General features: G+C 48.5%; 1 protein-coding gene across 5 annotated transcripts in view; it reads right to left on the bottom strand.

The window, feature by feature from the left end:
* Positions 1-2,638: 2,638 nt before the first annotated feature.
* Positions 2,639-15,268, bottom strand: part of PAX2 (paired box 2) — a 73,070-nt gene continuing 60,440 nt past the window's right edge. For 3 of the 5 annotated variants that reach the window (XM_030452917.1, XM_030452919.1, XM_030452918.1), the window contains 3 exons: positions 8,271-8,372; positions 4,030-4,116; positions 2,676-2,820 (listed from right to left, as the gene is read on the bottom strand). In XM_030452917.1, coding sequence (XP_030308777.1) covers positions 2,744-2,820; positions 4,030-4,116; positions 8,271-8,372 — 266 coding nt within the window. In that variant the 3' untranslated portion in view covers positions 2,676-2,743. Of the gene's footprint in view, positions 2,821-4,029; positions 4,117-8,270; positions 8,373-15,268 lie in introns of all 5 variants that reach the window. The other 2 variants (XM_030452916.1, XM_030452920.1) reach the window with 2 other exon arrangements.

Raw genomic sequence — 15,268 nt, 5'->3', positions numbered from 1 at the left:
GGTGGCAGTCTCCTGGTCTCTGGCCTCCTCAGGAGGTTCTCCTTGCTGCTCCTGGGATTTCCTGCCCCATCCCCAGCCACCCGCCGGGTGAAGCTGGGGTGCTGCAGGAGCGGAGCACTCAGGGACTGAGAGGGAGACTTTGCTAACAGGGTCCAGCATCTACCTGGTGTCTGTGGAGGAAAACAGAAGGAGTAGGGAAAGGAAAGTTTTCTAAACCACTCAGAATTTTCTTCTCGGGTAGAGTCAGGTGAAATAATGGGCCAGATTCTGGTCTTGGTGACAGCGTAACAGCTCTGCTGTTTGCAGCAGGTTACTCAGAGGTAAGACGTGTAGAATGACACTTTTAAGAGATCAGGAGTAACCTCTTTGATTTTATTCTGTACAGGAACAGATTTTAGCTCTATATCTTCTATGTAAACACCCCCCCTCCCCCAGAAAAAAGGAAAAAAAAAATACCCTTATCATTTGGGCATCCCGTGAAAGAAGACACAGACCTATAATCAGCTAGAGCCATGCAAGGGCTAGAAGTGTGAGGTGAAAGGGGCCTTTGGGATCAACACAGCTGTTTACTGATGATGGATTTCATACATACAAGTTAAACTTGGAGACAGAATACCGAGTCCACAACCACATCTCCTCTGAGGCTGGGAACTTTGGGTTTTATACATCATGTTGGCTGTACAGATTGCTCCACTGTTCACTTCTATGCCCTCCGGGTGTTTGGTTCTCAGTCCTGTCTTTGTCCGTGGACAGTAGCCCACAAGCTTTATCTGAAACCTCTCTAAAACAGCAAGGATCTACTTTGGCAGACTCGATGCCCTGGGGACAGGCTATAGCTGCCTTTGTGTTTTCTTTGAGTATTTTTTAGGAAGTGTCAGTGCAAGGAACAGTTGATGAGTTTGCTGACGATACAGGAGTAATAAGCACTTCTATTGACAGTTAGCCTTTTGCACAACAGTGTTTGCCAGTCACTTGGGAGCCCAAAAAAAGAGCAGAGAATCCCTAGAGAATCATCAGGTGAGCCTTTGGGATAAGGGGTAAATATTAGGGTGCACAATATAGGATTGAAGATGGAAAGATGGGGCTGTATGTTGGGACTGGCCGGTAGAATGCAAGCACATGGGTTTGAATGGAGGACCTGGAATTAGGAGGTGTCTGAGCGGAGGGACTGGGACTCAGAGGGGTCCCGTAGAGCTACAGTGGTTAGGAAATGGGGTGGTGTTGGGCAGAGATGGTGAGGCTGTTGTCACCAGCTGTCTGTGGGGATCTGGAGAAGGGGCGTGGGGCATAGCTAAAATTGCAAGAGTTGGGTCTGGGTCAACTGAAGTCGTGCCGGGCAGAGGGGTTCAGGTAAGAGGAGCGGCAGCTAAGGGCAAGGGAACCCAGCAATAAATCCCAGACAATCCTGAATTTGTCCATCTCAGTCTCAGCTGTCCAGAGGGCAGTCAGAGGGCCCACACGAAGCCCCAGCCTTTGCAGCGCAATGAGAGCGCAGCTGGGCTCGGTGTCTTTGTTTGCCAAGCAGTGACATGGAAAACGTTTGTTGACTCAGAGTGCTCTTTTTTTTTTTTGTTTTTTGTTTTTTTGGTTTTTTTTTTTTTTTTTTTTTGCCGACTGATGTGTTTGGTAACTTTGTCAGATGTGACTTGTCCACACTGCTCCCCAGAGACAGGATTTGGGAAAGGGGGAGGAGGCGCCTGGGGTGGAGCTGGCATCCAATCCTCTCCAATACCACCATCCCATTGTAGTGCAAAACAGAAAAGAAACAAAACCCGAGAGTGAAAGAGGAGCGTCAAACGTCAGAGGAACTTGTCTGCCATTCGGGTGGTGGGGAGGGATGGGATTGGAGTTTTATTTTTGTAGGGTTTTTTAACTATTATTTTGGTTTTTTTGTTGTTTTTGTTTGCTTGGGTTTTTTAGAAAATTGGGGATTGGTTCTTTTTTTTTTTTTTTTTTTTCTCTTTTTACAGACCTTCATGACAAAGCATAAAAACACAGTTATATTTATATATCTATTTATATATTTCTTCATTGCGTCGGTTGGTTTGTAAGTGTTGCTCCATCCTCCTGTCTGAGCTGATTGTGTGTCACAGAAACTGTGGGTGTAGGTGTGAGGTTCCTCCCAACTCTGGCCTGCAAAGTCACCAAAGTCACCCCCAGCGAGGTGCAGCCAGCTCTGGGGGAAGCCACGCCGGAGAGCGGGGATGAGGTGCACAGAGAAACCCCTGCTGGGCTGCAGAGAGTTACTTGGTCCTTTTTCTTCGTCGCCAGCTGGGCCGGGTCTGGGTGCTGCCAGCTCTGCTCCGTCCAGCCTCTTCCCTGTCCTAGGAAGCGGGGCTGAGCATCCCAGGGATCGAGGAGTCCACCAGCGAGGAGCGGATCCTTGGGGAAGGGTGATGGATGGGCGGCGTGCTCCCCTGCACCCCCGCACCGTCCCGCTCCCAGGGGGGGTCCTGTCAGGCAGTGGGTGCCATCTGCACTGCTCCCCTGTCCCCCCGGAGTCCTGGAAGCCACAGGGACTTGGCCTGGCACAGGGCAGGGCAGGGGGGGTCTGGGTCTGGGTCCGGTCGTGGCGAGGGAGCGCTGGGTCCGGCGCCTCGGCGGCGGAGAGGAAGGAACCGGAGTGTGGGGAGGAACGGAGAAGGTCTCTTCAGCCTTCCCAGGGATGGAGGGAGGTGATCAGACAGGTACAATGTGGAGGCCTAAGCTGTCGCCCTGCAGTTTCATGTGGTTTCCATGGTAACTAGTGGCGGTCATAGGCAGCGGCAGCAGTGGGAGGTGCGGAGCCCCGGGATGTGGCACTATAATAATAAGGGGAACCTGAAAGTTAACACAGGAGAAGAATGGACTGGTTGAAAGGACAAACAGTAAAAAAAAAAAAAAAAAATAAATAAAAAAAATAACTAGAAATAAAACAATCAAACAAATACAATAAAACAAAAAAATGAAGGAGAACTGAAAAGGAAAGGAAGAACTGAAAGGAAAGGAACCAAAAGAACAAAGGTGAGGACTCGGCAGTCAGTGGAAGCCAGCGGAGGGATTGACACCAGCAAGAGGGGAGGCTCTGAGCCTGGCAGCAGGGATGTGCCACACCTGATCCCTGGGCACAGGGAAGGCGTCAGGCCCAGATGTTCTGAACACACCTGGCAAAGTCTGACGGGTCACTTTCAAAACCAGGACAGCAGAAATGGAACAAAATTACGCTTTTATTCCTTGGGATTTTGGTCACACTTGCCACGGAAGCACTCTAAGATGGTTATTGAGCCTGTGTTAAATAGTGATTGATTATTAAGATCACATTTACTGTGAAGATTTAACAGTACTGGAATAAAATGTGCCTCTATTATCCAGTTGTTAAACCTCAGTAAATACATAGGCAATAATCACACCTGATTTATTTTACATATAATAAATCTCTTCCTATTCCCTTGAAAAAAAAAGTTGTGTTAGAAGAATGATCCTGTAGGAGCTTTTTTTTTTCCTCCTCTGAAAAAAAGACTATTTCTGGGCATATTGGTTACTAGAGATGGACATGGCCCTGCAAGGAAACTCAGATGGCAGCCTCTCCCCCACTTTGGACACAATTTTTCACCTGGCTTGATAGGAAAAACTTTGGTGGGAATTCCAGATCCCCAGGAACTCACTCTGGGTTTAGTTTGGGAGGGGTGTGAAACCTCCTGGATTTTTAATCAGACCTTGGATGGATGCTGATTGCAGCCTGAGAGAGTAGCAGCACCTGAGTTTAACTTCTGATCTAACCTGGGATCAACTGTGGATGCAGCCCATGGAGGAGCAGGAGCTAAGCTGGAATTCTGAACCATCTCAGGAGAGAAGAAGGGGCCTCAGGATAGGTACAGAACACATGCGTGAGGTGTGCTTGAAAGCCCTCTTCAGAAACAGACACCAAAACCAAAAAAACTAAAAAAAAAAGCCAAAAAAACGAAAAAAAAAAAAAAAAAGCAAAAAAAAAGCAAAATCAAACAAAGAGACAAACAGAAGGAGCTGGGGTGCTGAGGGACAGGTACTCACTTAGTAGCGCGGGGTTGCTGAACCTCCAGGCCTCGTTGTAGGTTGTGTACTGAGGGTGGCTGTAGGGGTTCCCTGAGAACTCGCTCCCTGCAAGGAACCAAGAGTGGGGTGGAAGAGTTAGGGATGGAGCTTTAGTTCTGCTGGGCCAGCCAGGCAGTCTCCCTGCTGGAGACTGGAAAAGCAGAGGGGATGGAGCTGCCTTGGGGGGAAGGAAGACTGCGCCCTCCAGGACTCTGTAGGGTTTGTTCAGTGAGATGTTGCTTACCCACACAATTAAACATTGTCAGTGACCTCTTCAGAATCAAGAAATGAATTTAAAATAATGAAATTCAATTATATAAATAATTCAACCAGGTTATTTTTCGTTGCCTTCTGATTCTCAGGTTGCAGTAGGGTTGCAGGTGCAAGCTTTTTCTGCAGTTAACTCTTAGCTTTCTTTTAAATAAAATCTAAGGTTCTCCTGTGGCATCAATTCAGCAGGCACGGGAACTTGTTCATAATTGGGACAAGTTCACAATTAGCAGTGCTCTTGGTGGCTGCTAAGTTTGGTTCGTGGAGCTCTGAGGGTGATGATCTATTTGTGGAAAAAAGTATAATTTGGTTTTGGAAATGTTCTCAGGAAAGGGTGGGCTTAAATATAAAACCAAATGGGAAGCATATGAAGCACACTTTCTTTCTTACTCAGTGTGATGGTGTTAGGAAAGTAACTTATGCTTAGCTAATGAATTACAGAGAAAACTTACTGTATTCCAGTTCTGGAAGACAGTTTTCTAATGATTAGAGCAAAATAGTTGTGAGCTTTGTGGTCTAACAAGACTCTGACCCAAGATGTGAATGTTGTAGAGGCTTCTCAAATATTCAGTTTTATTGTGCATGAGGAGCTGAACCTGCTTGCTTACAGAAGGCTGTGCAGGGCTAAGGGAATGACACTTGATAACTGAGGAGGAATGGTGCTGCATTCACAATAAATAAATCTCCCCAAAATTAAAAATGTACAGTTCTGTAAAGTGACAACATGCTCTTATCTGAGCACAACTGCACCTGCAGGCAGTACCAGCAGCCTGGGGACAGTCAGTGCCACCTGAAAAGCACTGTGCACTTAGAAGTCAGGGGAAGAGCAGTGACTATTGGCTTCTGGTCTGCCTTAAGGCAGGGGGGAGTTGTTACACCAGAAGCATTTGGAAAGCATCTGGGGTTCCTGCTGGATAGCAGGGATCAAGGGAAGAAGGCAGTGCAAGGTGTGATGGATGCCTGTGGCACAGTTACCAAAGAAATGTCAATTAATTATAGTGTAATCTCTGCAAATCTCTCCTCAACAGAGAGTTAAAGTCCAACCCATGGGTTTTCTAATGGTGGAAATGAAGTCTGTTGGAATCAGGGGATTTACACTGGTTTGAAGCCACTGAGCACAGGAGTAGGTATGAAACTTCGTGTGGTGACAAAACAATCACCACCCAAAGGTATTTTAGTCTCAGTAGTTTTTAGTCTCAGCAGAAAACCTCGTTTTCTGAGGTGGAGCTTGCTAACTGCTGTTTCAATGGTAATAACTCAGCATATTTCCCTGTCCTGAAACATCCTGCACTGAAAATCCTGGCAGGTGTCTGGGGAGGGATTGATGAAACCTGCTAAGGAGACCAAGGTGCTGTGGGACAGGATGCAACAGCAAAAAGCAGTTCTTAGCCCAGGTTTATTTCCTCTGAAATGCCTTTGCTGTGCGATCTACTGGAATGAAGGTTCCCCTGAAAGAAGGAGCACAACTAAGCAGATGAGAATTTCTGCTTTGAAACACCTCCTGTAAACATCACTGCATGGAGACATCTCTCTGGTGTCTCCAGGCTTCTCTCCCACCCAGAGTTCTCACCCTGAGAGGTTTTGGTGCTCCTAAAGCTCGGGTTAAGCAGAGGAGAAAGAGCCCGGGCTCTGGAGAGCTGGGAAGGAGGGAGAGCAGCCACTGGAACCAGTGTTTATTGACGAGGAGTGAAAGCATGCATGCAGCAGGATAATGAGCTTTGGAGCTCAACTGTGACCAAGAGGAACTGAGCTATCGCCTTCCCCGATCGCTAATGAAACAAGTGTAATTTCCTCATCAACATCGGATTCTGTTTAACGACTCCCTGCTGCTCCCAGCCCCAGCCCTCTGCGGGATCCTCCCTGCCCTCTGCTAACTCCGCTTCCCTTCAGAGGATGCTCACTTCACCACTGGGTTCTGCAGGGACTCGGGGGCCTTTCTGGGCAGGGGAAGGGTGGAGGCAGGGATCAGAGATGCTCTGTGAGCTGTGCAGGTAACATCTCTCAGGAGCTGGGACATCCCTCTTGGGGTGACCAACCCTGCCTTGCCAAGTGTCTGCTCAGGGACTGCTGGCTCCCAGACACCTCTGCAGCCTGGGGCAGATGCAGGAGAAGTTTCTCCCCACCAACATCCCGGGTTGCTTGCAGGACTCAAGCTCTTCCTTAGGCTACACAAGCAGAGTTCTGCTGAAAAGTTGTCATGGATAGACCAGAGCAGCTTTGGTCAGCACTGGTCAAAGAATCTTCTCAGGAACAGTTTTCCACTGGGAAATGCTGTTTCCCGGCGATGGAAATGTGTTCGGGGGCTTGTCAGCTTCTATGGAGTTTAGGAAAGAAAAGTTCTGAAATGACTGCAAATTGAAACAAAGTATTATGTTTCCACTTTCTTGTTTTGATTCATGTTGGCTTTCTCATCTCATTTAATTTCCTTTCAACTCTTATTATTTTAACATGTCTTGACATCTAGAACATGTTGATGTTATTGAAATGTTTTATCCTGATGTCTGCAAATTGAACTATTTCAAGATTCTGACTCCTCATCCCAATGCAGGATGAAAACAAATGTCAAAAAATCAAGAGTTTTGCAGGGGTTGGAAATTCTGCTTTCTGCATAGCTCTATTTTTAGCTCTTTACTTACAGAGGACAGAGCCTCTTTCCCCCACCCTCTCCCAGCTGGCCAGCAGTGTTTGTTTGCTGGCAGGACCTTTCCTAAGGTGCTCTCTCCATGCTCATCTTGCTGGCTCCTTGCTCCCCAGGCAGCTGGAGCTCTGGCCCCTCATCTCCTTTGGCCAAGGGGCAGGAAACAAACCATTGGCAACATCATCTTTGTTTTCTCTGTTTAACCTGGACTCTTTGGAGAGGTTGCAGGCAGGCACAGAGGATCGATCCCGTGAGGCCTATATTCTGTGCAATCTGTGCTCTGGGAACCTTTACTAACAGTATTTCTTGGTATCTGTATTTAAATCTTGGCACATTCAGTCTTCTCATACAGAAACCATGAGGCATGAAGTGAGCCTAGCAGGTGGCAAGCTCAGAACAAATAAGGGAGGTAGTTTTCACACAATATGTAGTGCAGCTGCAGAACTTCTTGTCAAAGGTTACTACAGATGTTAAAGACTGATACAGGCTCAAGAAAAACTGCTTAAGTTTGTGGAGGGGAAACCTGTCGAGGGTGTTTAACGTTAAATAGAAAGACTCTGAGCCTGGCTTAGGAGGTCTCTGAGCTTCAAGGTGTCAGAGGCTGGGACATCTTTTCAAGAAGTACTGATATGTGCTTGCTCTGCTCCTCCCCTTCCCCAGGCACTTGGAAGCAGTGGGATCATCCATCTGCCAAGAGAACATATTGCTCCAAAGGCATAGCAAAGGGACAGTTTGCCTTTGGACATAGGGTTAGGTAGCTAGTTTCTTGGTCTGCAGGCACTATCTTACAAACAGGAGGTGGGTAAGTGCTTGGTGGATGAGAGTGAGTGGGCAGTTTCTGCTGAGATGCTGTTAATCATTGCTGAGCTCTTAGCTACAACAAGGGGGTCTCCAAAACCTGCAGGTATTCAGTTACCATGGATGATTTTCAGTTTGGTGCCCTGGGTTTAGACAGGAGGTAAGCTGTTACCCTAAGTTAGTGGACAGCTGAATATCCTGAGCCACGAGCAGTACATAATAATCTGCATGGGTCATTGGAAAATAATTACATTAGTTAATGAATGCTAAGGTTAATTAATTACCAATTAATTGCCACAGGTTATAGATAGCCTGTTGCCCATAGCAGCAGTGAATGAGTTACTAGGGGGAAGGAGATCCCAGCAAGGGCTGTTAGCTGTTAGGTTACAGCACCTCTCAGGAAGGCACCTCACTATCAGCAGAGCAGGAGCTGAGGCAGCTGTGAGAGCTCTGAGTGCTGCTCTCCTGATCAAACCTGTGTGTGCACGGGGACTGAAGGCTGAGGCTGACTTACCAGGAACCATTCCTGCAAGGGTTGAGGTGGGGTAGCTGCCTTGCCCAGTCGGAGGAACATGGGGTGGGTAGCCAGGCAAGGTGGTGCTTGCCATGTCACGACCTGGGGAGGGACAGAACCAGGAGAGGTGATCAGGAGGGGTAAGATCTTTCACTCTTGCTTTGTTGTCACCTTTTGTCCCACTGTCACACGACCAGCAGCTTAATATTCAAGTGATGTGCAGCCTTCTCTGCACTAAGTGCTGTCCAGCCATGGAGGATTTCTGTGGGAAGACTGTGGCACTTTTGATCTCCCACTGTAAGGCTGGGTGTTAACACTTAGCTTTGTGAGAGCCAAGAGAATTTTTGTTCAACGTAGCTTTTGGGTCTGTTTTAAGTAAATCACAATGTCCCTAAGCTGCACAGAGCATGGCAGCATATTCATTGCCAGGGTAGCTGAGGTCTCATCTAGAGGCAGTGGATGCAGGTACAGAACTGTGGTGATGTTCATGTAGGGCATGAGCAGCGTGCAAGGCCCTGCAAAGTGATCCAAGAGTTTTCTGTGCCTGTCTCTCTTCCCACCTCTGCCATTCGCCTGCTGATGATTTGGGGCAAGTCACTTCACCTCTCTGGGCTTCTTTTTATGCTGCAAACTCTTTGGTGCAAGGGCACACTTTGCATAGTGCTTAGCATGGAATCAATACTGGTTGGGCTCCTTCCAGGTGCTGATGTAATCTATATAACAATAGGATCATGCAAATTAGTTGGACTCCACTTCCAGTATATCACAGGTATGTTTTGGTTAGTAACACCTAGAGCCATGATATCTTTTCTCCACCAAAGAAGTAGAGAGGGGTGTGGACTAGGTGGATGACTGTAGTTTATGTTTCATCTCTTAGGAAGTGCAGCTGGAGGCTTCTTGGTTGATGCCAGAGGCATTTCCTCATTTGGACTGGTTAGCCTGAAAATGGGCCAGCCAGAAGGGCATTTTGCTGTTAGTGCTTATTGCATTTAAATGAACTAAAATCATCTCAGAAGCTGCTGGGAGTTTCAAGCCAAAACAAAAACAAAACAAAACAAAAAAACCCCAAACAAACAAAAAGCCAACAAACCCCCCAAACAAAACAAAACAAAACAAAAAAAAGCAACCAACCAAAAAGAAAAAAAATGGGGCTAAATAAATTAAGATAATGTTTCCCACACAGCTGCTGGGAGATTTGAGCTCAGCCTCCTGTGCTGCCTCCTGAGATCTCAGCCTGCACCAGGCATCCAAAGCCTTGCACATTCCCCAGGTGAGCTGCAGCTCAGCAAGAAGTTTGTGCCATTTCTTGTTCCTTTGCTGGTTTTGCCTCTCCTGCCTGTTCTAACTGGAGGGCTGGGCTCTGATTCACCTTTGGAAGTGACAGGTCAGGTATGGCCCATTAACACCAGTGCAGTGACTGGAGGTGTGCTGGGCTGTGTCAGGGAAGGAAGAATAAGAGTGGGTTTAGTTCTACTGGTGGCAGAATGCTGATGGATAAAGCAAGCCCTGGAAGAAGCATGAACCTTGGCTGGGCAATCAGAAATAAATAACAGTTACACAGCAAAGCAAAAACTAATCAACAGGGAGCATTAACCCGAAGGGAAGAAGTTTCTCTGGGGTGAGGCAGGCTAAGCCAGTGCCATTGCTTTCAGATGTCTTGACTAAAATTGCTGAGGCCATTTCCTCAAGGCAAAGCAGATGCAAATGCTCATTCTGTCTCCCTGCAGAGGTTCCTGCTCCGTGGTGATGCTCCCAGCTCACCTCCTCTTAGCACACAGAACTACCAGGCAGCAGCTGAGCCATTGTGCAGCCACTCCCCAGTATTGATAAAAATAAATACAGAATGCCTCAGGGACTGGTATTATACACACTTCTGCTCTTTTCTCCCCGTCATTCTGTTAGTGATCAGCAGCTGTGTGCTGAGCTGTGTGATTGACACCTACTAGATGGAGTTGGTGGGGTTTTTGCCTCATGTTCCTTTAAGGCAAGAAAGTTTTATGCTAAAAATTCCTGTCCTTTTGGTTTCATAGCTTGGCTAGCCTGAGAAATAACAACAGGTGATGCCTGAGAAGACAGTGGCACTGAAAAGTTAGCGAGAACATTATGTAGCAGCAGGCAAAATTAATTCATTTTGACACTTCCATTCAGGTGGGAATGCATCCACATTCACTCTGCTACTCAGTCTATCCACATATGCCCCGGGTTTTTTATTCAGACATGAGCACACAAAGCCTGATGTTCAAAACTCAGTGTGGAAAACTCGTGGGGAGGTGATCACCTGTCAACACCCCAACCTTGAAAATGAAGATAACAAACAAGCACAGCATCAGCAACATGAAGTAGGAGCCCTGCAGAGAGGGACTTCAGGCAGCCCCTTCCATCACCTCCTCTCATCACCAGCAGTAGACAGGGTTATTAAATCCTTGTACTTGTGGGCTGTGGCACCTCTCCTGCTCATCCCAGGCTTCCAGCTCCAGCCATCCTCCCCTCCTCAAGGGCTTTATGAGAGAGGATGCCACCTTCACCCCTGTGACATTGGTTGGGCTTTTGAGCACTCTCTCCCATGTCTGATTCTCCACAAGGTCCTAAGGCAGGTGCCCCTCCTGAGCCACAGTGCCTTCTAGGCTGGAGGGTGCTCACGTCTGGCTGTGTCCCCAGAGCACTGGATTGTTGGACAGAGTCTGTCAGGAGACTCCTTGGCTTAGGAAGTGTTCAGAGGTTCTTCCTGGTTCCTGCCAGACCGGACCAAGGCAGTCTTATAAACACAAAAATCATCTCTGCTACTACCTGGTGCTTTTCTACAGAGAGGTTTAATGCAAATCTCAGCTGACAAGACAAAGGGAGGATGTTAGGTCAAAAGAGGAAAATAATACGTGGACCTTCAACAGCCCCAGTGGTCACCTAACCTGATAGCCACTAACCCAAGCCACCTCTGATCCTCTGCAGCAACGTTCCCTCAGTTACATCATGTGGGGACTTTCTCCTAGCACCTACCTAAAACTTTTCCCTCCTCGATATCCTCCCCTCCATCCTGCTTCTCCCAAGCTCTGCCACCTCCTCCACCCTATTTCCTCACTCCTGTCTTTCCCTTAGAGCCCACCTACCTCTGGTTTGTATTCCCCTGCCAGTCAGACATTACATTCTCTCAGCCTCCCTTCCTGGTCCTGACATCCAGGGATGATTCCCTGTTTCTGAGCTGAGTGGGGACACCCTGGCACCCCCAAACCAGGTGTCTCCAGTGCTGCTCACAGCAGAGCTCTGGCAGTGCTCACAAGCTGCCTCTGCGTTTACCTAACTTTATCCTGTACCAAGCCAGTCTCTCCTAAGGATGCACAGCTTCCTCTCCCTGCTTTAGCCTAGAAAATGAAGGGTGGGCATGAAATGTTTGTGTGGCTCCCCGTGAGAGCTGAGAAGAGGTGCTGCACGGACAGAGCTGGGGGTGGGTGGGTGGGTGGTTGGTTGCTCTGTTTCCCACTTGCACTCAAAGAGGTTGCAGCATTTCCTGGTGACCCCATCTCCATCGGAGGGGGACTGAACCCCTCTCCTGCAGCATCCCCCCTGAGCGTGTGGCCGGTTACCTGCTATCAGAGGCTGGCTGCTGGGCTGCCCAAAGTGGGCACCATGGTGGAGGAAGGCACTGTAGCAAGGCGTGGAGGCATCGTCTGAAAGGGCCATGTGGAAGGGCTGAAGATCAGCCTGCCCAGAGCCGACCGGCGTGGTGGGGGTGAAAGGGGTGAGAGAGGCTCCATGAGGCTCTTGCTTTATACTGAGGGGAGAGGAGAGGTTTTCTGTGGTAGGGTAAGGGATGGACACAGACAGACAAAGGGAACAGGGGGAGGAAGAGGAAGGGTGGGGAAGGGAGGAGAGGAAGAACAAAATGGGTAAATGAAAATGGAGTGGTTAAAATCTACAGGGAAATAAATTTTAAAACAAAAATAAAATACAAAACGTAAAAAAGTCAGGAGTAGGTCAGAGGAGCCAGTGCTGAGACAGCAGCAGTCAATGCACCGGGGGAGGCTCTGGCTGCAGGGCTGCAGGGGTGGCTTGGGATGCAGGGATGGCTCTGCAGGGGCAGTGATGGCTCTGGCTGCAGGGGTGGCTTGGGATGCAGTGATGGCTCTGGCTGCAGGGATGCAGGGATGGCTCTGAGTGCAGGTATGGCTCTGGCTGCAGGGGTGGCTAGGGATGCAGGGATGGCTCTGGCTGCAGGGATGGCTCTGCAGGGGCAGCAGGAGCTGAAGGGATGGAGTGCAGTGGCGGTGGGAGGAGTGGGGTGCAGGAGAAGGAAGGTGAGGGAGGGAGGGAGCATGCAGGAGAGGGGGGGCAGGGAGAAGCATAGGGCTGGGAAGGAGAAGAGTGCTCTGAAGCTCTGTGCTCCCTGTCCTGCTGCTTCCTCTCACTGGCTGAGGGCATGAGGAGCTGCTACACTCACACAGCTTGGCCCAGGGAGTTTCTCCACTCTGTCTCTTCAAACCCCAGGAACCTTCCCCAGGAGGAGGATGGTTGTGAGCATCTGATAAATGGGATGCTTGGTCTAATGGCCAAAGTCTGTATAAGCTCTGGGGAAAAAGGTGCAGCTGACGTTTGAGGTGGTTAAAGTGAAAAATGAGACTGTGCAACTAATAGATAGATGGATAGATAGATCAATAGATAGACAGACTGATAGATCCATTGATCTTATCCACAGTGGCACACTTTGGAGCTTTGCCCATAAAAGCTGTCAGTATTGACTCTGGTTGTTCCCAGAGCATGGTGTTGCCAGACAGATACCTTGACAGAGAGATACAATGGAGGAGGGGAAATGTGGGGGTCTCATAAAAGGTCTCATTATGAACACCTGAAAGAGAAGTATGGATGATGTGATCAGATCCAATCCAAATCATCTAGCAAACCATCCACCCTCAGGTAAACAAATTAAAGCAAATAAATGAAAGCCATCTCTCTGCTGTGATAGCAAGTGTTGCCAATGGCCTATGAAATAAGTTAGTTCTGGTGGTTTTGATTTATACAGAGAAATATAAATGTGACATATAATTAGGTCATAAATCTGAGTTTATTAATGTAGAACTGGCTTAATTAACTCTAGGCACCTTATTGTGAGGCTGCAATCCTCACCTAGACAATAAAGGGTTGGGCAGTTTCTAGCTGTGAATGCTGTTTATCCTGAGGCATTTGTTTCCTAAAGGTTTGCTACCTGGAAAAAATGATAGTTTGCCATCTGTGCCCTCCTCCAAGTACCTCTAACCTGGATGAGCATCAAAGGTCTCTGATCACTGAGACTCCTTTGTGGCAAAGACATATGTTCATGGGTCAGTTGACTGGGCAGGATCAGCCCTGGCCAAAAGGTGCACAGTTTCTCTTGATTTAGGTTGCTCGTGTGGAGTCTCTGAGACACTCAGTGAGGATTCTCAGTTCTCCTCCCTTTTTTGCTGTAGGAAGCTTTCTTTGGCAGGGACCTTTTGCGGAGGGTATGGGGAATAGAATCTGGAGTCTCTGATGCACAGTTATTCACCAGAGCAGGCAGTGCATCGGTGCCCAGCTTCTGCTTTTTACATCTCCATGCTGTCCTGCAGTCCTGCCAGGGACAGTCTCTGTGGGTGGAGAACCCCAAAAGCTGTTTTTCTCCTGCATCTGCTGTCATCAGATGGCAAAGAGCGCACAGATTTCCCTTCAGGCCAGGCAGGCAGAGTCACCACCAGCAGTCTGAGAGTGCTGCATCCCCTACCCCAAGGATGGTGGGCCTGGATAATGTGGATGGATGGATGGATTTATCTGCAGGCAGAGGGACAGAAGTTCCCCTGGTCTGCAGGGGTGGCCACTTGAAGGGTTATTTTTCGAGGAGGCCATTTGTCAGTCATACCTGAATAAACCAGGGACACTTTGGTCCCGGGTGTTTCCTTGGCTCCTTTTTGAGCTCTGTGCTGTGCAGGTGTGTGGAGCTGCTGGGGAGGAGATGCAGCCGGGAAGTGTGGGTGGGCAGCAGCAAGAGGTGCTGTGGGCAGAGGTTAATCCTGTTTACACAGCCCCCAGGCACCTTGGGTTTCCTAGTTCCTCCCCTGTTTTATTTCTCTTTTAAAGCGTGGAATTTTCAGCTATAATCCCTCCTAAACCGCAGCATTTTTCAGGCGCTCTGTGTAAGTGAAACCATAATCTCTGTAAAACAGAGCAGAGATAACTGCTTAAGCTGCAGCAGCCCTGGGCCCATCTGCTCCAGCCCCTGGATTTCCTCTCTGCCCGGACACCACCGGGGGGGATTGCAGCCCCAAAGTCTGCCTAAAGCCCCTGCGATGGGAAGGACAGTGCCAAGCCTTGCCTTGCAAAGCTGGACAGGGTTAGGGGTTATTTGTCCTCCTGTCACAGCCCCTGTCAGCCTCCCAGCAGAGCTGAGCCCAGACCTCCCTTCAACACACCCAAGGCTTAGGAAGAAAAATTCCTGACACCTTCCAGAGGCAGCAGCACTCAGTCAGAGCAGGGGATAAAGCAGGGAGATGGGCAGAGCCTGGGACACAGCCAGGCTGAGCTCTCTGCTCCCTGAGAGCAGTGCAGGGAAGGTGAGGATGAGGCCAGGCAGGGAGTGATTGCACAGCCACATTCCAGGCTTTTCTGTGCCTGTTTATCTGCCTGCCCATCTTTGCCACTGCACACAGGTAACTCACACCCCATGTATCTTTGCTGGTGGATGCCATTTACCAATTTTTACTCCTTTGTTGTCCAACTCTCTCCTGACTAAAAGCACCTGAATTCTCTCTCGGGTATAACTCCTGCCACTGCTCTGCTGGAATAATTGCCCCAGCAGTGAATTATAGCTCCAAAGTGTGTCCGTGTAGACGAGATCAATTGATTGATCCATCTATCCAGCTGTGAATGGCACACTCCCATTTCTCATTTTAACCACCTCAAACTTCAGCAGCACCTTTTTTTTTTTTTTTTTTTTTTTGGTTTCACTTCTGATTTTCTCCATTCTCTAATGCTTTCATAGTCCTGATGGAGAACTTGCC

Source organism: Calypte anna, chromosome 6, assembly GCF_003957555.1.
Source record: "Calypte anna isolate BGI_N300 chromosome 6, bCalAnn1_v1.p, whole genome shotgun sequence".
NCBI classification, from domain to species: Eukaryota; Metazoa; Chordata; class Aves; order Apodiformes; family Trochilidae; genus Calypte; species Calypte anna.
The sequence above is the reverse complement of the archived record's forward strand: the minus strand, read 5'-3'. Positions and strand labels throughout refer to the sequence as shown.